The sequence below is a fragment of the Fundulus heteroclitus genome, chromosome 11 (genome assembly GCF_011125445.2).
Source record: "Fundulus heteroclitus isolate FHET01 chromosome 11, MU-UCD_Fhet_4.1, whole genome shotgun sequence".
In the NCBI taxonomy this organism is placed as follows: Eukaryota; Metazoa; Chordata; class Actinopteri; order Cyprinodontiformes; family Fundulidae; genus Fundulus; species Fundulus heteroclitus.
In genome coordinates, this window is record NC_046371.1 from 10,310,765 (window position 1) to 10,332,382 (window position 21,618).

Genomic DNA, 21,618 nt, shown 5'->3' on the forward strand with positions numbered 1-21,618 from the left:
CGTGTTCATTATTGAAGCAGCATCTTGGAAGCCTAAACTGTTAAATATAGTATATTATATAGCTGGGGAACAACCAAACATGACAAAGAATGAACACCAAGAACGAGAAAATTATCGGCATTTAAAAAGGAAATGCTCAGTATGTAAATGAGTTAAACAACTCCCCATCCCGTTTGGTTTGTCGTAATATTAGCATTTTAGCTAACCCTACACGGCCTACCCTCTAACAAGGTACTAAACTAAATATTTTATCAATTTACTACATGTTTTTTAGTTTTATAGCCTTTTCTAACTGTGTTATATTTAATATCGGTTGTTCGTCGCGTTTCGATACTTATCCAACCTTCCTTTAGCGCCCAAGACCGTTAGCCAAAACTAGGACCAACGCAGTATTTCGTCGTGTTTAAAGCTACTAAAAAGAGATAAATGCAGAGTCAGACACTGCCTACCTTATGATAACTGCTGAATGAAGAGTTTACGGTTATTCTCTGTGCTTCTAGATCATAATATGCTCAAGTTTCCCACGCGCCTCTAGACAAGCAGCAACATGCATCCAAAAGCGCTTCTTCTTCTTCTTCTTCTTCTGGCCTGTTCTGCAACGTGACCCAACAGCGCCCCCGGCTGTTCTTCCTTTTCTTCTTCGGTGGAGGTGCGGCTACGTCTTCTTCTGGCGGTTGGCAAACAACTTAAAGGCGCATTACCGCCACCTACTGGAAAGGAGTGTGAACCGAATATCGCTCTTAAAGCAAAAGCAGAGGACAAAACAAAAACAAAACTCACACCCTATGAAATTAATTACCCGATCTTAAGAAATGAAACATGGCCTGATAGCTTTTACTCCTATAATCTGCCTAGAACAACTCAATGAGATCTAGTTTTATTTTCATCCTGTTAAGATACTGAATAAACAAATTTCTCTCACCCACAATCACGTCTCCATGTCTGGTGCTTCCCTACTATGAATAATGATCCGTTTAGTCCAGCATGTCCAACTCTTACTCTTGAAATAAAGTTCTCCCCTTCCTTTGGATTTCATAGGACCATCATCCTTTTCTTTCTTCTTCCCATTCCTTCTGCCACATCTCCTTTATTTTTCCTCTTATCTTACCCATATAAAATTAACAGTAAGCCCCATCATGTAAAATGTATAAAGTGTTTGTTGTAGCTCCATTAAAATGCCTGGTCTACCTTCTGACTGGCTACGCTGCAGACTGGCCAAGGAAGAACTGGAACCTGGACAAATTAGATATTTTAATGGGTTTACTTCTTCAATCCACTGAAAAGTGGATTTAATATTGAAAAACATTTATTACTAAAGTCCAATCATCAAAAAAGCCACTTTTATACTAATTGACTTAGAATAAACTACTGAGTGGATGAGTTACTTTGAGTCTGTTTATTTTTCTTCTGGATTTGAGGAGAATGAAGATGAAGATTGATGTCAGTCTAAGTTGCTTTGAGCTCAAAGTCGTCCCTCTGCTTCAGGAGGCTTTGTAGGACTTTCTCAGGATAGAGGAAAAAGTTTCTGTTGCGCTGCAGGTCCTGAGACTTCATAATATGCGCCACCAAAGCCTGCTGGATGGCCGGAGACTCACAGGGGTGATGCTGGATGGTGTGACTCACTTTTCTCTGGGGCTCGATGACCAGCAGACCGAGCTCGCTGTCTTCCTCCTCCATGATACAGCGAGGCGTTGAGGTGTTGAGGGTGGTGCCGTTTCTTCCTCTCAGCTCGCCGCTTCCAGAGTCTCCACAGCTTCTGTTATCTCCTGCGGTTGCATTGGGTGTCGTATGAGCTGGGTAAACCATGACGTTAGTACTGATGCTGGAGCTGTTGCTGTTTTCCATCCTGCTGCCGGCTCCAGTTTTTGCTTTCAGTGGGCCAGCCGCTTCAGTCTCCAAGACGTTTTTACGTAAGTAGGCTACGTAGCCGTGAACGAGGCGATTTAAGCCCGTTTTATAAGACAAACGGAGAGACTCGATCGATCCAGATGGCACAGAGCGAAGACGCACCTGTCGGAGGAAGAATAAAAATGTTTATAATTCTTTTTTTGTGATTCGTTTTGTTAAATAACTGACCTGCATGCAGTCACCCCTGGTTCTTTTATCTGATAATGTGGTGTTTCTATTGTAGACTCCTGTAGTAATAAAAAGACTCTTCAAACTGTAACTATCATTTACCATATTTAATCTAAAAGGCAGAGGAATGTTTACAGCTTCAGTACTGGGTTCTCATAAAAACACAACGCAGCCGGGGCCTGAGAACCCCGTTTGTTCTCACACACAGACATTAAATAGGAAGCATTTGTCCACCCATTCAGGGCGGGCACAGTATGACATCAGTGTTCTGTTCATCACATTGGTGGAGAAGATCATGTTGATCCCCTAAACAGTCATTCTGTCCAATCCAGGTATGTCAGACTCTGTGCCTCTAGAGTATGTTTATCTGTAATTTCCATGACAACCAACTTTGCAGTCCAGTCTCTGTAATCTCATAATCTCTTACACTTTCATCATCGTAAAACAGGTTAAAATGTCAGACAAACACAACTGGAGTTAATACAAATGATGGTTTCATGAATCCTAAAGCTGTCCTAGACAATCTGGCACTATTGAAAACACAAAGTTAAATTATTAATTGACTTAATCGGGTTCTGTCAGACGTGTCACTTAAGTCTGTCTTAAAAGAACCTGTCAGACATGTGATATCAGATGCTTCAAAAAAAAGAAATGTAGTGCGATGCAATTTAAAGAAATTAAAAAAACAGATGAAAGAAACAAAGTCATTGATATTTATAACGCTGGAAAGGTCTACAAATGTATTTTGTTTTCTTTACAAATATATGTATTGAAGTTTTTCCATTTTTAACAAGGAAAAAACAAACAACAACTATACACGCATCCCAAACATACACCCTGCCCCCACTCCCCACCACACACTCAATTAGCAAATCAGTTTCTACAAATCAAAGTTTTATACAAGTCGTAAAAAGGGCAGCCATATATCTTTGAAGTCCTCCAGTTTTGCTGTTGCCATATAAATCAGTTTCTTAAGAGCCAAGTTATTGGACATCAGATCCATCTATTGCGTCACGACAGGTATCTCAGGCTAAAATTGACAAGTTTCCCTTTTTTTGCATCCGATTTAATGCCAGAAGGATATATATGTAGTGGATACAATTTATCATCAATGGGAATTTTGCATTTAATGAAATCTAACATTATGGTAGTTTTACTCAGTTTACTGATTACTGAGCCGATGTGACATGTGAATTTCTCCAATGTGAGATCAATAAAGCCTATCTTATCTTATCTTTTATTAAAGTCTCCATCTGCATCAACCACCTGTGCTGGTGGGCCAAATCACTCTTGAATTATAATTAAGCGCCACTCAAAATCTGTGCAGGGGCTTCGCCTTGGACACCCCTGGATTAGAGGAATAAAATGATCAACCTAAAAAACCATAGGTTGATAGAAAAATATTACAGATCTGTATGAAACCCTTTATTTCCTACTGCCCTGCACAGGAAGCCCCCTTCCTGGACTGCTTTCATCTGGCTCGCCTCACCTGGTGGATCCTGAGGTGCAGATGAAACGCAGCTCCAGCCAACCACTGCTGCATGGACTCTGTGCTCATCCTCTTCTTGGTGGTCATCCTCTCGTAATGGTCGATCAGCTCGAGGTTTAGGAAGTTATCGTAGAGCTCGGTGGTCTCCGCCATTTTCTCCTCGTTGTTGGCGATGCCGGGGACCAGGCTGAGGTAGGTGTGGATCATGGAGCCGATTCTTGAAGATGTGCTGATGCCGAAAATCCTCTCGGCTCTGGATCCTTTAGGTGACGGGAGGCCCTCTGCTGAACCTCGCACTTGAACAGAAGTTTCTGAAAGTTTGGCTTCGGGATCGCATTTTACCAGAAAAACGAATGATTTAAGCGAAACAGGAGACGAAAAGGAAATATTTTACCTACATGTTGGGCCACCTGGTCCAAAAGCAGGGACAGAGCTAAAGCGATGACCCCCACGCCTCCGTATGTGACCCTGCAGCTGCCCACCTCTGCAGTAAGGTTCAGGTTGAAGGCCGCCTGCTGCTCGCCGCTCATGCTGCGCTGCAGGAAGCCATATTGGTGCTGCAGAGCCGCGGAGGAGTCCAGCGAGAGGAAAGTCGTGAGGACGGGATCCAGGGAGATGTCTGGGATGATGTTGGCGTCTCGGGCCACCGAGAACAGCTCCTGGACGGTGGCTGCAGAGGGAAGACACAGACTGCGAGCCGTCAGGATCATGGCTGAGAGTGTCTGTCCGACCACTGGGACAGGAGGCTTATCTGTGTTTATTTGACCCAGTCGAGGAGAGGTTATCAAGTCCAGAACACTCTGTAACAAATAGTGAAGATTTATGCTTCTGTTTCTGCCCATTCAAAGGTTTCAAGATCCCATTTGTTCTACAATCTGAACAGAGAAGTGAGGATTTTTTTAAAGGTGCGGTGGGACAGCAGAATCAGATCAGAATCAGACATACTTTAATAATCCCAGAGGAAAATTACTTTTGTTACATGCACATTGTTATATATATAAGCAAGGGTTTGGCTCTCTGATGATCCTGCCATGAAACTCATTGCATAATAACAAAGTTATCTTTGGGCCATTAAATTTGTGTTCATATCTAGCTGAAATAAAAGTGACAACAACAAGCCCCGCCCCCTGCTCTCTCTCTCTTTGCCTGAAAGGACTGCCAGAAGTCTGCATGCACTCACTTTTGTGCCAACATATTGGCACAAATGTCATGTAGTTTTAGAGTTTTTAATTATCTTGTCACAGTCTCCAGGTGTTTGGACTTTGATTTTCTTTTGTATTTCTTTGTTGTTATGTATCCTAAATCATTTGAGTTTTTGTATGTTCCTGTTCATGTTATTTCTGGTTGGTGTCATTTCAGTTCATACTTGTGTGGATTATATTCTTAGTTCATCCTTTGTACATTTTGTATTCCTTCTGTTTCCCTGAGTTTCTTTTTTGTGTCATGCTCTTTTTAGCATTTCATTTTGCTCCACGTCTCCTCTGATTTCTCTCCATTCAGTTCTAGCTGTTCTTAATTTCTGTGAGAAATGTTGTTTGTCATCCTAACAGAAATCCCCAAACGGGTTATAACCCTTTTAGAAATAAAAAAAAATTCATAAAACAAGAACAGGTTTTAAAAAAGACTGTTCAAGACAAACTCGAGAGCCTTCATTAAATATAATAGAAAACACTGGACTCTTACTAACCCAACTGGCATTTTGACAGAATGCCTGAACATTAACCTGACTGTAAATAAGAACAGTCCTTTCCCTCTGATAAATTAACTGTCCCAGCTTATTTCTAAACTCTAAAGTCAGTAGCTCTGCTTGAATTTTTTTAATTACACGTAAAAAGTTGTCAGAAGTTTTCCTAGTTTGACAAGCAAGTACTACTTCAGATCCTTGCTGATGTACTAAGTTCTTGGCATTTTCGTAACACACATCTCAGCTACCAAGGTGGGATGCTTTATTACGCGGGCACACTCCTTATTGATCTGTTTGTCAGTACAGCAGCTGTTGCTTGTGTAAGGAGAAAAGTATGCGTAGCTTTTACACAGCTTATGCAAATTGGCTTAGTTTTTCTCATACAAATATACAATGTAATATGTGTATAGGACCTAGTAAGAAGAAAATGCATGAACCTATAACAAATCAAGTATATAATATGATTATGAATGCCGAGTTTACTGTATTATTATTATTATTATTATTATTATTATTATTATTATTATTATTATTATTATTATTATTATTATTGTTGTTGTTGTTATTTACAAAAAGAAAATAAAATCATGTTCTTTTAGCAGAGTTTCGTACGAACTCGGTCTTTTACGTCAGTCACAGGATAGTTGGATGCGGTTTCGTGACGTCACTAAACGACACTTTTAAAACTTGGACCATGGCAAAAACACCAGCAACGGCCACCACCTGCCTGTAAACAAGGTTTCTTATTTAAAAAATAAATAAATAAACAAATAAATAAATAAAAATAAAACAACAAACAAACGAGAAAAAAAAGCCGTTTCGACGAATAAACAGACGTTACTGAGAGTCCAACGTGATTACGTCACTACCCGCACCTTTGGAGCGTCAAACCGTCATCGAGCAGAGACGCAGAGGAGGTTGTTCCTGGTTCTCGTCGGTGAAAACCTAACAGGTGAGTACCAAGGCGGATCAGCGGCTTTTTAACGTTTTAATTCCTATAAAATACAAGCGATCAGGCTTAAAGGAGAGAGCGGTGAGCTGCCGTGGGACTCAGTGGTTGCTGTTAAATGGAAGCTAAATCTGTTAGCCGCCTAAACGTCCAGTGTAAATGGAAATATACCCAAAACATGAGCAAATTAACACAGACAGAGGGCTTACATGGACTGATGGAGGATTTATGCTTATTCGAGGAGCAAGAAAAAGGCTCTTTATCGTTTAAATGGTGATCGCGGCTAAACTGAACACCTGTCAGTTTGCTGTAAACAGCGGGGACTTTATATAATCTCAATGGCGTGATAGCTATAACTTTAAGTGCCCTTAAAGTGTAATAACATTTTCATTAAATCACCGTTTAACAGCAAAGCAAGCAACTGCTTGGAAAATGCAACGTGTTGCTAATATTATGTTAATTTTATTATTATTTATTTTCGACAGAGTTTACCTGGGCTTTGGCTGGCTTTATATTTATTCCATCTTTACTTATTTACATGGGGAATGGGGCAGAAGAATCAACACACTTTGGATGCCATTTCCATTTGAAGTCTTATAGATTTACTAAGCAAATATTTATTGCCTAAACCATCTGGATCAGTTTTTGAGGTTCCCTCCACAGCCGATGCGAGGCAGCCCAGACTGTTGTGGACTTCATTTATTATTTAAGACCATTTATTTTAGGCCTAAAGTACATTTTTATTGCAGTAGTAGCACAATCTCACTCACAACTCCAATTAATACATATACATTTCTTAAGTTAAAAAAAAAAGTTTACAATGCCTTGCACATGATTCTTGTTTTCACTGGAAAGTTTCTTGTACCAGAAGATAAAAGAAAAGCTAAGATCAGATTCAGTTAAACAAGAATAAGACATCGTCATAAAACAGAACAATAAAAGTGCAAAGCTTTCGATAAAAGTGCAAACACTGCAAGGACATTCCACTTGTGGCTCAAAACTCATCACTAACCGCCCAAAATGTTACCATACTTTGGAAAAGTGTATTTCTTTTGTTTCCCCCACATTGGTGCTAAAGTAGTTTGGAGAAACAATTTCAAGAAAAGAAAAGAAATCCTAAAATCCAAACCTAGCAGACTTAATTTGATAAAAAAAAAAAAAAAAACACATTAAAGCCATATTCCTTATGTAGACTCAGTGGAACCAGGAACTCTACATAAATGATCACATTTAACTATATCTGGTGCCTAAATATTAAAGCGCTAGAAACTTACATTAACTTTACTGTTTTCATGTGGCCATGTTTTATTTAGGTTTATTTATTTAGGTGTAGTTAAGCTTGAACTAATAAAGATAAAGTCAAACCAAATGGTTGCTTGTAGGTTTCAGTCAAGCTGTCGGGGAAATTTAAAGCACGTTTTCTGAACCTCAGACCTTTCTTCTGACCTTTGGTGTGAAGCATAAAAGCTGTTTGGTATCCTCTGGATTGGGCGGCGTTCACATGACCACAATAAACAAAGCAGAAGGCAAGATGGACGTTTAAACGGTTGATTAAGCAGGGGCTCTTAAAATAATATCCCCTAGAGGGGAAACAGTCGATAATTTCTGTCCTAACAGCAATTCTGGTAAATTCCAACAAATTTCCATTTCCTCTTAAAAATCTTCACTTCCTGAAACAAAGCGTGTATTTAAGACTAAAAATGTTGTAGCAACTTTGGGGAAGTTAAATCTTTTTTATTTAGTCATTTCCGACAACGGTTTTCTAAGCCAGCTGCGAAAAGGAGGAAGACAACGAATAAAAATGTCACTGTTCTCTAAAGCGTTTATTCAGCAGGCTGCAATCTGCACCTCCGCCGCTAGATGTCACTAAATGAACACCCTCTATATGTTACCACAGTGAACCTGAGACTGAACATAAACTACACCAGAAAAAATAAATAAATAAATAAAAAATGTGTGTGTATGTATATATATATATATATATATATATATATATATATATATATATATATATATATATATATATATATGTATGTATATATATATATATATATATGTATGTATGTGTATATATATATTTTTTTCTTTGTTCTATGTTACACAGTGCTGACTTCAAAACTACCAAGCTCACTACATAAAGGAGTAGTGTAGTGAGTAAAAAAAAAAAAAAAGAAATAACTAAAAAATATTTTATAATTTGAATTCTTCATTAAAAAAGGTGTGTTTTTACTGGTAATGTAGATGGAAACTGCTCATTTCAGCTGCCGTCATGTGGAGAGTGGTGGCCTAGTGGTTAGAGAGCAGGGTGTTTGCTTCCTGGAAAGTCTGCAAGGTTCTGGGTTTGAGTCTCACAGGCTTCCAGTCCAGGTCCCTGAGCAAGACCCTCAGCCCCAGCAGGAGGGTCTGAGGGTACCACACAAGGAACGGGTTAAATGCAGAGGATGAATTTCATTGGAATGTGTGTTCAAACAACAAATCAAGGTTATTAAAGGAGCAGGCTTTACTAATCACAGGGAATCCACTTCCCTAAAGTATAAATTATGTGTTCAAAAACCATGAATAATTTGCACAATCTATAGATTTTTTATTTTCATATTTGGAAATATCGTGGCGCCCTACAAGGAGCTCAGGGCCATTGGATGAGAAACCAAAGAAGGCCATATGGCACCACAGACCCTCCACCATCAGAGGATTTTCCACATAATGACTTAAGCCTAACCTTCTCTGAGTGTTTGCTGGTTAAAAAGCAAATCTTAGTCTCATTTAAACAAGGCAAGAGGTTCCAGCGAATCACGTATTGTTAATCAAACTCCACATGTTGTGGAGTGGATGTAACAGATATCATATTCACCAGAGTGTCGTCAGCTAGAGGCTTCTTCAGAGCCGCTGTGAGACGGACCGCTACAGGAGATCCTTCCTGCCCACTGGCCTCAGCATCCACAACAACTCCTTAAAGTAACCTGCTTAATATCAGTGACGACAACATTTAATGCGCTCAATTTTAATCAAGTATTTTATTTTCTTTTATTTGAATTTGTTTGTGGTCTTTATTCAAAAACACTGCAAAAACAGAACTAAAAACAAGTAAAATCCTCTTGAAATGATAGTATTTGTCCTTGATTCGAGCAGGTAAATAAGGTGATCTGGCAACGGAATGAGTATTTTGACCCCTAAAATAAGATAATTAGATATGCTGCATTGAAATGAGATGATGGAGATGAGTTGTTCCTATTTTAAGAGCAAAAATCTTACTCCATTGGCAGATCATCTTATTTTCCTGCCCAAATCAAGGACAAACACACTCATTTAATGAGAATATCACTTACTTTTAGTTCCCTTTTTGCAGTGCAGACAGAGACAGGAGGAGGGTGGACATGCAGCAAAGGTCCCTAGGTTGAGAATCGAACCCCAAGCAGCTGAATCCTAATATTTTGGGGCGCCTGCTTGTCCACTGCACCATGTACTGAGATCCTGCGGTCTCAGTTTGTCTCCAGGACGCATCGTGTTGTTATATTAGGAGTCAGATTTTAAAAAAATATGTAAGTAATGAACTTAATTTGAAAAGTTCCCAGAGTCGTTACTGCAAGGCGTGGGTCACGTATGTCCAGCTGACGGAGGGACGCCCGTCTGTGAAAGCCGTGCAATAATGTCGGGCGTTCGGTGGCGCATACAAACGCGCTGATAATAAAACAAACGATGCATTCTCCGTTCCAGGTCGGCCAGCATTATGAGTCAGCGGACGGAGCGGCGGGGCATACATGTGGACCAATCAGACCTGCTGTGCAAAAAGGGATGCGGTTACTATGGGAACGCAGCGTGGCAGGGCCTGTGCTCCAAGTGCTGGAGGGAGGAGTACCAGCGGGTGCGGCAGAAGCAGATCCAGGACGACTGGGCCTTGGCAGAAAAGTAAGGCCAGCTGCTGCTGCTGCGTTTGGCGCCTCACTGAAACCTCCCAGAGGGGAAAAAAAACCTCTAAGCATGCCGAGCGTCTCTATATCTGAACCGCTTAACTTTGCTCACACACTAAAACAGAACGCTGGTCGGTTCCCCTCTCATCCCCTGACGCCCCTTAACCCGTTCTTGTTCTGCAGGTTGCAGAGAGAAGAGGAGGAGGCGTACGCCAGCAGTCATTCGGTGCGGGACCCCCAGTCGGCTGCGGGACACGCCGCCCTCGCCCCCTTCTCCAAGTTCGAGGAGAAGAAAACCAACGAGAAGACTCGCAAAGTGACGACCGTTAAGAAGTTCTTCAGCCCCTCGTCGCGAACCTCTTCCAAGAAAGGTGCAGCTGGCTTTGTTTGGATGTTTTCTAGGTTTGCCTCACATCCTCTGGCTGAGTTTCTGCTCTGGAAAAGATCGGAGATGGTTTCAAAACTATGCTTTTCTTGGTCCTTTTCACAGCATGATGTGACTGTTTGTTCTATTATTGTTGTAACGACATCCTCAGGTCCCTGCCATAATCATGCAATCTTATCTGTTAGATCACCAGAAAGTCTTGCTTTATTAGGACAGGGGAGGAAAATGACAGATGGCTTAAAATTAGTGTTGCGCCGATGCTATTTTTTGACCCCGATACTGATACCCGATACCTGGCTGTGCAGCATCGGCCGATACAATCTGTCTGAAATTGATGTGTGTGTGTATATATATGAAGAACTGCATACTACTTAGGGTAAGGCAAATTTATTTATATAGCACAATTCAGTACAGAGACAATGCAAAGTGCTTTACATGATTAAAATATAGGAATAAAAGCAAGTAGGGATAGGAAAAAAAAACATTTGAAAACAGTAAAACAGTTTAACTTGAACATTCAAAGGCAATTTTAAACAAATGTGTTTTTAATCTTGATTTAAAGGAACTCAGGCTTTCCACACTTTTACAGTTTTCTGGAAGTTTGTTCCAGATCAGTGGAGCATAGGAACTAAATGCTGCTTCTCCATGTTTAGTTCTGGTTCTGGTTCTGCAGAGAAGGCTGGAGCCAGAAGACCTGAGTGGTCTGGAGGGTTGATACACTGATAACAAGTCTGTGATGTATTTAGGTGTTAAGCCATTCAGGGATTTATAGACTAACAGAAGTATTTTAAAGTCTATTCTCTGAGATACAGGGAGCCAGTGTAAGGACTTCAGAACTGGGGTGATGTTCTCTACTTTCTTAGTCTTAGTGAGGACGTGTGCAGCAGCGTTCTGGATCAGCTGCAGCTGTCTGATCCACTTTTTAGGCAGACCTGTGAAAACACCGTTGCAGTAATCAATTCTACTAAATATAAACGCATGGATTTGTTTTTCCAGATCCTGCTGAGACATCAGTCCTTTAATCCTGGAAATGTTCCTCAGGTGATAAAAAGCTGGGTAGTAGAACTTTTTATTGCCTACCTGGAATGGGTGACAACAGTTGAATAAACTTTTGGCTCTCAAAGGCCAAAATAGTGCAACATTCGTGAAATTATAACATGTATAATAGTAGTGCAACAGTAAGACAGTAAAATTACATTAATAATTGAATAATCTCTTTTAAACCCTGAGTTTTGGCTCTCGAATGCCAAAATAGTGCAACTTTCTTGAACTTGTATAACATGTATAATATTAGTCGGGAGAGAGAAGGCTGTGTTTAAGTGACATACAAACATCAAAATGGTATCAGTGCCCTATTTGTTGGTACTCGCCGATACCGATACCACCAATTTAGTGCTGGATCGTGGCCCCGGCCGATAATGGTATCGTATCGGTGCAACACTAGTTTCAATTAAAAAAAAGACAACGATCTGGAAAGTGTGATGGGCAACGGTACGACCCACCGTTGGCTGCAATGACTTTGCATGATCTGCACATCCGCAGGCTGAAATATTAGCTTTTTAATTTTTTGCAACATAGCCCAAGCCCAGTCGGCCTGGACGGAGAGAGTCTACGGCCAGGTTTAGGTCTGGACTTTGACTGGGCCACTCTAATGAACTAATATGCCTTGATCTAAACCTGTAGTCTCAAACACAAGTCCTCCAGGGCTGGTGTCCTGCAGCTAGTGTTCCTTGTCCTTCCCGCCTGAGACCACTGATCTAAACCCTTCCTCTGCAGCTCTGCCTGTATGTTTTGGGTCAGCAGTAAAACTACCGCCCCCAGTCTCAAGTGTTGTGCTGCCCAGATTTTCTTCCAACACTGAAAAAATGGATCTAAAAATAAGTAAAATGTTCTTAAATTTAGTGTTTTTGTCCTTGATCTGAGCAGGTAAATAAGATTTTCTGCCAATGGAATGAGTATTTTAACCCCTAAAATAAGATAATTAGACATCCTGCACTTGAAATAAGGTGATGGAGATGAGTTGTTTCTATTTTAAGTGCAAAAATCTTATTCCATTGGCAGATCATCTTATTTATTTGCTCAAATCAAGGACAAATATACTAACTTTATGAACATTTTACTTATTTTTAGATCCATTTTTGCAGTGAACTTTGACTGGCTTCCCTGTCCCTGCAGATGTAAGGCACCCCCCCTAGCATGATACCGCCTCCCCCATGCTTCACCGTTGCCAATGGTGTACTCAGGGTAGACCCTTAAAGTTCAGTTTCGGTCTCATCTGGCCAGAGCACCTTTTTCCAGGTGCTTACTGAGTTCCCAACGTCACTCGTGAAAAAAAAAAAAAAAATGAACACACTGCAAAAACGGAACTAGAAATAGGTTAAATGTTCTTAAAATCTGTGTATTTGTCCTTGATTTGAGCAGGTAAATGAGATGATTTGCCAATGGAATAAGAATTTTGCTCTTAAAATAGGAACAATTCATCTCAATCATCTTATTTCAAGTGCAGGATGTCTAATTTTCTTATTTTAGGGGTCAAAATACTCGTTCCATTGGCAAATAATCTGATTTACCTGCTCAAATCAAGGACAAATACACTAACTTTAAAAATATTTTACTTATTTTTAGATCCGTTTTTGCAGTGCAGGACTTGTTATGGCTTTAGTTCAACAATGTCTTTCATTTTGCCACTTTTCCATAAAGCCCAGATTTTATAATACTTGCCCCCTTCATCGCATTGTCCCACCTGAGCCGTAGGTCTCCGCAGCTCCCCCACAGATACAATAGACGTCTTTGGTTGATTCTCTGATTAATGCTCTCCTTCCCTTCTCTCAATTATCAGAGGATAGACTGATCAGTCCTCTGTGAGATGTGTAGATGTGTGTTTTATACTTTAAACTTCTCCTCAACTTTCTTCCCGCCCTTTCTGCTGTGTCCCTTGGTCTTCGTGACGCTGTTTGTTCCCTAATGTTCTCTGAAGCCTTAACAGAACAGATGAGGCTATGTGTTGCAGAGGGGAGGACGCTCTTAGATAATTTGGCATCCTCTGAGGAGACTGGGACTGGATTTTATTTAGGCGCAGCACAGCAAACGGGGCTGAACACCAAACATGCATTTATTTTTACCATGATTGCATCGTGTAGGCTTTTTTCTTTCTTTCTTTTTCACAACTTGAAGAGAGTGTGACTTTTTTATTCACCCCCATGTCCTTCCTACCGGACAGAATCCCCGGAGGGAAAGACGCCAAGTCCGTCGATCAGCCGCCACGCGAGCTTCGATACGGACCAAGTGTCCAAGGACTTTGTGGAGTTCCTGAAGAACCTTCACAAACCCGGCCGAGAGATCCACAAGCAGTGCCGGGCCTTCCTCATGAACATGTCGAGCAAGAAGGTGCGTTTTAGCCAGTGGGGGGAGGGAGGGAAGTTGTCGGTCTCTTCAGCCTAAAACTCACCCGTACTCTGTAATTTCTCGTTCGAACAGGACCTGGGTGCCGATGAGCTGTCGGAGTGTGTTCAGGATTTCTACCAGAGCTTGGCGGACCGCCTGACGGGTCACTTTAAAGGTCTGCCCGGTCAAAGTCCAGCCAACATACGCGCATAGTTTTCTGCCGATTTCTAAACGAATCAGTGGGCACGAGCGGGGCCAACCACAAGATGGCAGCACCAGCAGGCGCTCACTCCGTTATCTTTTTCTCCAGGCTCCTCGGAGTCGGTGGAGCAGGTGATGGACCAGGTGGAGAAGTACATCATGACCCGTCTGTATAAGAGCGTCTTCTGTCCAGAAACAACTGATGATGAGAAGAAGGACCTGGCCATACAGCACAGAATAAGGTGCGCTCTCTGGGCTCCTAACAGGCCCGTGCCTTCCTTATATCAGGAGGTATTATAAAATAATATTCATGTGTGTAAAATAGGTTTGTTGTCTGCGACCGCGAGTCTGGGAAGGTTTCGCTTGTTTTTAATCTCCAGCCGTCTCTGAAAACGTCGTTGCAGCTCCTCTGGCGGCAGCCATTTCCAGCCGAGCCATTTTACACTGCAAAAATGGATCTAAAAATAAGTAAAATGTTCTTAAAGTTAGTGTATTTATGCTTGATTTGAGTAGGTAAATAAGATTATATGCCAATGGAATGAGTATTTTGACCCCTAAAATAAGATAATTAGACATCCTGCACTTAAAATAAGACGATGGAGATGAATTGTTCCTATTTTAGGTGCAAAAATCTTATTCCATTGGCAAATAGTCTTATTTTCCTGCTCAAATCAAGGAAAAATGCACAAATTTTAAGAACATTTTACTTATTTCTAGTTCTGTTTTTGCAGTGTATGCGTTCCTTTCACACTGCAAAAAGAGAACTAAAAATAAGAAAAATCTTCTTGAAATGAGTATTTTTCCTTGATATGAGCAGGTAAATAAGATTATCTGCCAATGGAATGAGTATTTTTACCCCTAAAATAAGATAATTAGATATACAGCACTTGAAATAAGATGATGGAGATGAATTGTCCCTATTTTAAGTGCAAAAATCTTATTCCACTGGTAAATAATCTTATTTACATGCTCAAATCAAGGAAAAATACTCTCATTTCAAGAAGATTTTTCTTATATTTAGTTCTATTTTTGCAGTGCACACACTGTGGCCTCAGCCGACTGACGTTGCCCCACAGCTAGTGTAACAAACGGGCGAACTGAGAACTGAGCGTTAGCGACGCGCCTGGTGAACACACCGTGACCGTCTGCTGTCTTGCAGGGCTTTGCACTGGGTGACCATCCAGATGCTGTGTGTGTCCATGGACGAAGAAATCCCCGAAGTCTCAGAGAATGTGCTCAAAGCCATAACAGGTGAGAGACAGAGGTGGAGGTTTGTTATTGCAAAGGTTTGCTGTCCTTAACTGGCCCAGAGAACTTCTTTTGGGTTGTATATTCAGAAAATGCTTAAATGATTATAAAGCAATAATCTCTTGTGATCTTAACAGATAATAATTACCAGCCCATTACAGGTAACGTTCCAAAATAGCTTTCACAAAACTTTGCATTTACTCTCTGGAACCTGAATCTGGCTTCATTATCCATATATTACAGTTTTTTATCGCTGACTGCTTACTTTTTGTAACTTACGCAAAGCTAACCTGTAGTTTTAATAACTTAGAGCAGGCATGTCCAAACTGCGGCCCGGGGGCCATTTGTGGCCCCTGTACTGATTCTGTGAGGCCCCTCAACTGCATTTCAAGAAAGATTTGTTCCACCAGCATAAGTGGCTGATGCAGATGGAAGATTTTAGTTTTTAATTAGGGCAAAATTATTGCAGAAAAGTTAAAATCCTACAATTGAACATGTTAAGTACAACATAATATAATCATCTTTTAATAAACACACATTTTAACATTCTCTTTAATTTCATAGTAACATCTATCCAATGATATTTAATTATTCAAATTTACACTTTGGTGCATTATAATCTGCATTGAATTCAATTATTAAAATTGGCTAATTACAGCAAATGTTTGCAAAGAACAACTGATCCAAATACTGTTCTTATATTACTAGACCAAAAAGAGTTCAGTTTATTATTGTTAAATTAAATTATTCAAAATAATTTCCAAACTGGATGAATACAACAAATGAGTAAAACCCTTTTTTTTTTAATTTTGGATCTACAATTAGCATATTTTATAAAGCAGGTGAAAAATTAATATGATTGCTTTGGTTTTAAAAAAATCGGTGTTAATTTTTTGGCCCTCGAGTTCCTTTGAATTCAGAATTTTGGCCCATGTACCGAAAAGTTTGGACACCCCTGATGTAGAGGGTTTAGACCAGGGGTGCCAAACTCATTTCTATATCGGGCCACTTTGGCGTCATGAAGTCACTAAAAGGGCCGGTTGCACGTGTATTGACGATACTTTTCATTTCATAATTTCATTCCAGTTCACATAGAAATATAAAAAATGCACAGTAACATAAAAGTAGCAACCTTAGGCCCAATTTATACAGTTTATCTGCAAAAAAAGTTGATATTGGGGTGAGTTACACTTACAGGAGGCACAGTTTTAGCCACTTTATACACTTTAAAAGGATATATGCCTCTACTTTATGACATGAAGTGCCTTTTTTTTGGCTCTTGAGGGCCGGATGATTTACCTTGATGGGCCGGATTCGGCCCGCGGGCCTTGAGTTTGACACCTTTGGTTTAGACTGACTGAGATTTCTGAAACATTTGGGAGTTAAAAACTGGAAAGCGGCTGATAAAAGGAAGAAGTTACAGGCGTTGAGAGAAAGAAAGGAGTAGGAGGTAAACACTAGTGAATCTTGTGAATGTTCTCATTAAAGAAAAGCATGCCTAGATGTCATGCTCTGTGATTGCAATTATAGTTTTAATATCAAAATACAAGTAGAATGATAACACTTCAAATGTGTCCGTCGGTCAGTATGTAAAGTTTCCTGCCCTGCAGCTCAACATTAAGTACCTTTTAGAGTTGTAGAACATACTATCTTGTCTTGTTCCAGATGTCATTGAGATGGACTCTAAGAGGGTACCCCGGGACAAACTGGCCTGCATCACCCGCTGCAGTAAACACATCTTCAGCGCCATCAGGATCACTAAGAATGAGCCCGCCTCCGCCGACGACTTTCTCCCTGCGCTCATTTACATCGTGCTCAAGGCGAACCCTCCCCGGCTTCAGTCCAACATCCAATACATCACACGATTCTGCAACCCCAGCAGGCTGATGACCGGAGAGGACGGATACTACTTCACCAACCTGGTCTGCTTTTTTCCCTTTTTTTACCCCCCCCGCCGCCCTACTTAAGTTCTAATTAAAGTCAGTTTGCAAGACACAAACTGCTTCAATGAGGTTAACTTCTTTCTTTTTTTTTTTACATTTATGAGAAACTGAAATCCATGAAATTAATTTAAGACGAACTAAAACTCATGTCCATCAGTGGCAGTTTAGTTATTTATACTCAAAAGCAGATCTGATGGAGGTATGGCTGTGAAACAAAGTAAAGTAAAACATTTATGTCCATGTTTATGCATTCAGGGCCTTCCTTGAACTTATATACCACCTTTCAGAAATTACAGGTTACGTTAATGAGACTTTAAATTATATTTTTAGAGCTTAGAGGTAGTGGTGGCTTGCCTATACACTGCAAAAACGGATCTAAAAATAAGTAAGATGTTCTTAAAGTTAGTGTATTTGTCCTTGATTTGAGCAGGTAAATAAAATTATTTGCCATTGGAATAAGATTAAAATAGGAAGAACTCATCTCCATCATCTTATTTCAAGTGCATTATATCTAATTATCCTATTTTAGGGGTCAAAATACTCGTTCCATTGCCAGATAATCTTATTTACCTGCTCAAATCAAGGACAAATAGACTAACTTTAAGAACATCTTACTTATTTTTAGATCCGTTTTTGCAGTGTAGGGGAGGCAGCTATGGCGTTATCGCTCAAACATAGTAAACTACAAAATAACAATTATTGCATCTTTTCTCTTATGAAACCTTTTTTTGTGTAAGTCTCCAGTTTTATTGTTTCAATAGCGAGGGGCACCGGACAAACAAGTGTGTATGTTGGTTCTTACACTTTGTCTTCCATGTGACTTTATGCTGGTCTCTTATTGGTTGCCTAAAGATCAGCTTGGTGCAGCTGTGGCCAATCAGCACGTTTTGCCATTCTTCATCCAGTCAGGTTAATTCAGGATACCTGTCACTCCCTTGGCAGCTCAGAGGCACAGGCCAGAATTTCCTAAATCAAAAATGGAGTCAGACAGCAACAACGACAAGACAGGAGAAAATGGTGACAGCAAAAGAAGTTTGGTAATTTCCCTAGGAAATAATAATTACTCAAAGCTTTCCCTGGAGGAAAAAAAAGAGGATAAAGCATCTCGGACTGGATTGTCCAGACTTAAAGAGCAATAATTAATAATTACACCTAGTATTTCAATTTGCAGCAAAACTTGCTGCCACTGACAGCAGCCTGTGGCGTTTCCTCATTGGTCCGTTGCTGCTGTGAAGCTCCACTGATTTTTTTTTTTTTACCGACACAGGACAAGTCTATGATGCTGTATTTTGTTCTATTTCTGGTCCGCTTCTCTTACTGGCTTCCATGTTTGCTGGCTGCTGTTCTATTGTCCAGATAAAACACCAAATGCTGTTTTGGGAACCCTGGGAACTCTCATATGATTGGCTCAAGAACCAGGAAGTAAACACGGGGTGCACTCACTGAGCTATATAATACACTGGAGTGCTGATTTTGCCGAAAAACTGAAGTCACTGGCCGCCATCTTGCTACTCCCTACTCTCACAGAATCCCACAGGATTTGGTTGCAACAACAAGCAGTTTTCTGGCTGAGTGAAAACGTTTCACAGGTAATTCTACAATCAGTGGATGTACTAACACTATCAACTACTAGGAAATTAGGTGCTGAAATATTTTACATGTTATTCATATTAAATATATATATATATGTATATATAAGTATGTATATATGTATATATATATGTATACACATATGGAAATATATGTTTATGTATATTGTTATTTATATATTTATAAATGTTACATATATATATTTAAATAAATAAAATGCAAAATATTTCAGCACATGACTTTCTCAGTACTTGATAGTTTTAGAACATAACATAAAAGTATATGGCATTTGACATTTTAAAAGTCTTAAGCCCCCCCTGAACATGAGAAAATCCTCGTTAGTCGATGCTGTAGCGCACATATTCCCTAGTTACTGGGGGGAAATAGGGAGTACCAATATGGCGGCTGGTGGCTTCAAAGTGACTCGTTCTAACAGCGGGTGATTAGCACTCCAGTTTATTATATAGCTCAGTGGGTGCACTCTGCACCGAAGTAGTTAATTTTGAAAGGAGAAAAACGTGACCAAGAGATTGTTGATGGAGAGGACCGATTGTTTAGAGGGAATGTTCCATCCCCGGTGACAGATGAGAATGATTTAGGTTGATTTTACTATAAATTCCTTTGTTCCTTTAAGAATTGAGCCGCCGTCAAGGGACCTTGTAAGGATTTATGCTCAAATTAAGATTATTGCTGTGCTGTAATCGCATTGAGCTCAAATGGCTGAATTGCCTTCTAAGCTTTTAATTTTGTTCCGTACATGTCTGTTAATGAGCCATTTTTAGTCAAGAGATGTTGAAGCAGAGAAACGTCTAAAACAGCCAGGCTTCGAAGTTCAGACTATTCAAGATCTTCTGTTTTTAAATCTACTTGATTTACTTGTCAGGGCTTGTAGCTATGAACCGAGCAGCTTCAACACTTGTTTTTTTCTATTTCAGTGCTGTGCAGTGGCCTTCATCGAGAAGCTAGACGCTCAGTCCCTCAACCTTTCCCCGGAGGAGTTTGAGCGCTACATGTCGGGTCAGGCTTCGCCCCGGTTCAGCAGCTCCGAGGGCGACTGGCCCGACGGCGCTCAGGGAGTCGGCGTGGCCGTCACCAACCCCGCCCTGGCCCAGCTCAACCACAACCTGGAGCTGCTGTCGGGTCTGTGCAGCCGCCAGGAGGCCGTGATGGAGGCTGCTCAGAGCCTCCAGGCCGACCTGCTCTCCTGGTCTGAGAGTGTCCAGCGGGAGGTGCGCGACATCCTGGAGAAATATCCTCTGGAGATCAAGTCCTCCAAGGTGTCCGCCATCGATACCAACAACGTCGACAACGAAAACCTGCCGTCACCCATCAAACCCCAGGTGTTTGCCGGTTAGATCGGGCAGGAGACGCAGAAACGCCTCATATTCAGTTAGAGTACACCTTCTTAGCTGAGATGTCGGCTCTGGGATGAGTCCGATCTGCACTTTAGGAGCCAGCGCACACCAACATTTAAACCCTGTTTCACTTTGAACTCAAAATGGGTTTAGTCAGTTCATTTTAGCAGGTTGACTATACTTCATCCACGTTTAGATTCTCATGTAACTTTCAGTTTAGCCGTTTAACCAATATAAGACTTATTCCCTAACACACAGTGAGTCCAGAAGGGAGAAAAGCTTCAACAATGAGCTCCGAGGCTCATTTCATCAGTCTGTAACTACAGAATCACATAAGCTGACGCACAACATTTGTTCTTTAGTGTTGTTTAGGTTGTAGGTAGTTACTACGGTACAAATACTTAGTTTTAGCGAACTGAAACTTGATGTAAGTCTATGAGCCAAGCAGCTTAAGCCGAAGCTTTTTAGTAACAGAAATACAACAAGTTTGTATCTATTAATTTGAAATAACCAACACAAGAACGTTGACTGTTCATAACACTCTATTGACTCATTTTGGTGCCTTTAAATAGCATTTTAAATGCTTTTTTTTTTTTTAAGTCATTTTATTTCTGTTATAACACTGATACTATGTGATCTTGCAGAAAGAAAATATACTTTTAGTGCCCAAAGTCCTACAAAGATGTTAGGGCGGCATTCTTCGCATTGGTTTTGGGAAATTTAGTTCCTAACTTAACTTTTTGAAAAATTGGAATTTAATTTATCTATTTTCCAGGTCTGATTGGGCATGGAAGAAGAGAATTAGAATGAAAAACATTACACTTTCAAATGTTATTCCTTTCTAATTAAAAATACCAAATTCCCTTAAACGAGTTGGTCCAAACAGATTGTGGTCGCCATCAGGTCGGCTATTTCCTCATGTATCACTTTAAGTCTTGAACACTTTAGTCATTACTATGTGGAAAATGATACGCCACACACTTGATGTTTAGTTGATAGAGCAGATATCAGGTGATTCCTGCCTGATTTATATCCTGTCTCACTCGCAATATTTGGATTTTAACTTTCCATTCACACATTTAGAGTCTGACAACTGTAGAAGTACTCAGGGTGGATTTAAACTGAGCTTTTGGATTTAAACGTTAAAATTTAACCAATAATTGACAGAGAAATCACCAAATTCTGAACCTGGAAAATTATGGATTCATGAAATAAAAAATATGTAAGAAATCCTGGTTACAGGTGCTGTACCAACACCTCATGTCAAACAAAGCAGGTTAAAAGAGCCTGTGTAAATATTTTGTATGTTTTTTTTTTATTGTTTTATTTATCTGTGCCACGTAATTTTTTTCAGTGAAAGCAGAATAAAAGAAATATGTTACGAAATGACGGTTGAAATTATGTTT

General features: G+C 40.2%; 3 protein-coding genes across 4 annotated transcripts in view; 1 reads left to right on the forward strand and 2 right to left on the reverse strand.

The window, feature by feature from the left end:
• The window catches only part of ttc3 (tetratricopeptide repeat domain 3), a 50,552-nt gene extending 49,961 nt beyond the window's left edge, over window positions 1-591 (reverse strand). Inside the window, exon 1 of the mRNA XM_036143521.1 lies at window positions 450-591. The gene's annotated coding sequence lies outside the window, so the exon portion shown is untranslated. The remainder of the gene's footprint in view (window positions 1-449) is intronic.
• Window positions 592-1,246: 655 nt separating this feature from the next.
• On the reverse strand, window positions 1,247-4,335 carry LOC105939363. Its single transcript, XM_036142612.1, has 3 exons — window positions 3,960-4,335; window positions 3,566-3,861; window positions 1,247-2,010 (listed from the first exon to the last, which is right to left on the reverse strand). The coding sequence occupies exons 1-3, from the start codon at window positions 4,273-4,275 to the stop codon at window positions 1,447-1,449; spliced, it is 1,176 nt and encodes a 391-aa protein (XP_035998505.1). The 5' UTR covers window positions 4,276-4,335; the 3' UTR covers window positions 1,247-1,446.
• Window positions 4,336-6,119: 1,784 nt separating this feature from the next.
• Window positions 6,120-20,212, forward strand: rabgef1 (RAB guanine nucleotide exchange factor (GEF) 1). Of its 2 annotated transcripts, XM_012881469.3 has the most exons (9): window positions 6,120-6,201; window positions 9,913-10,104; window positions 10,290-10,477; window positions 13,712-13,878; window positions 13,969-14,050; window positions 14,186-14,318; window positions 15,236-15,327; window positions 16,990-17,246; window positions 19,793-20,212. In XM_012881469.3, the coding sequence occupies exons 2-9, from the start codon at window positions 9,926-9,928 to the stop codon at window positions 20,210-20,212; spliced, it is 1,518 nt and encodes a 505-aa protein (XP_012736923.2). In that variant the 5' UTR covers window positions 6,120-6,201; window positions 9,913-9,925. The 2 variants fall into 2 exon arrangements, with proteins under 2 accessions (XP_012736923.2, XP_035998726.1); XM_036142833.1 differs by having other exon boundaries at window positions 9,913-10,477.
• Window positions 20,213-21,618: the final 1,406 nt, after the last annotated feature.

What these genes read in the sequence shown, in the direction of transcription:
- rabgef1 (XM_036142833.1), top strand. Translation starts at nt 9,991, where the DNA reads ATGCGGTTACTATGGGAACGCAGCGTGGCAGGGCCTGTGCTCCAAGTG. An exon ending in GCCATACAGCACAGAATAAG is followed by an intron (nt 14,319 to 15,235) that starts GTGCGCTCTCTG and finishes GCTGTCTTGCAG; the next exon opens with GGCTTTGCACTGGGTGACCA. An exon ending in TGTGCTCAAAGCCATAACAG is followed by an intron (nt 15,328 to 16,989) that starts GTGAGAGACAGA and finishes GTCTTGTTCCAG; the next exon opens with ATGTCATTGAGATGGACTCT.
- LOC105939363 (XM_036142612.1), bottom strand. Translation starts at nt 4,275, where the DNA reads ATGATCCTGACGGCTCGCAGTCTGTGTCTTCCCTCTGCAGCCACCGTC. An exon ending in CCAGGTGGCCCAACATGTAG is followed by an intron (nt 3,862 to 3,959) that starts GTAAAATATTTC and finishes CTTCTGTTCAAG; the next exon opens with TGCGAGGTTCAGCAGAGGGC. An exon ending in TGCACCTCAGGATCCACCAG is followed by an intron (nt 2,011 to 3,565) that starts GTGAGGCGAGCC and finishes TTCCTCCGACAG; the next exon opens with GTGCGTCTTCGCTCTGTGCC.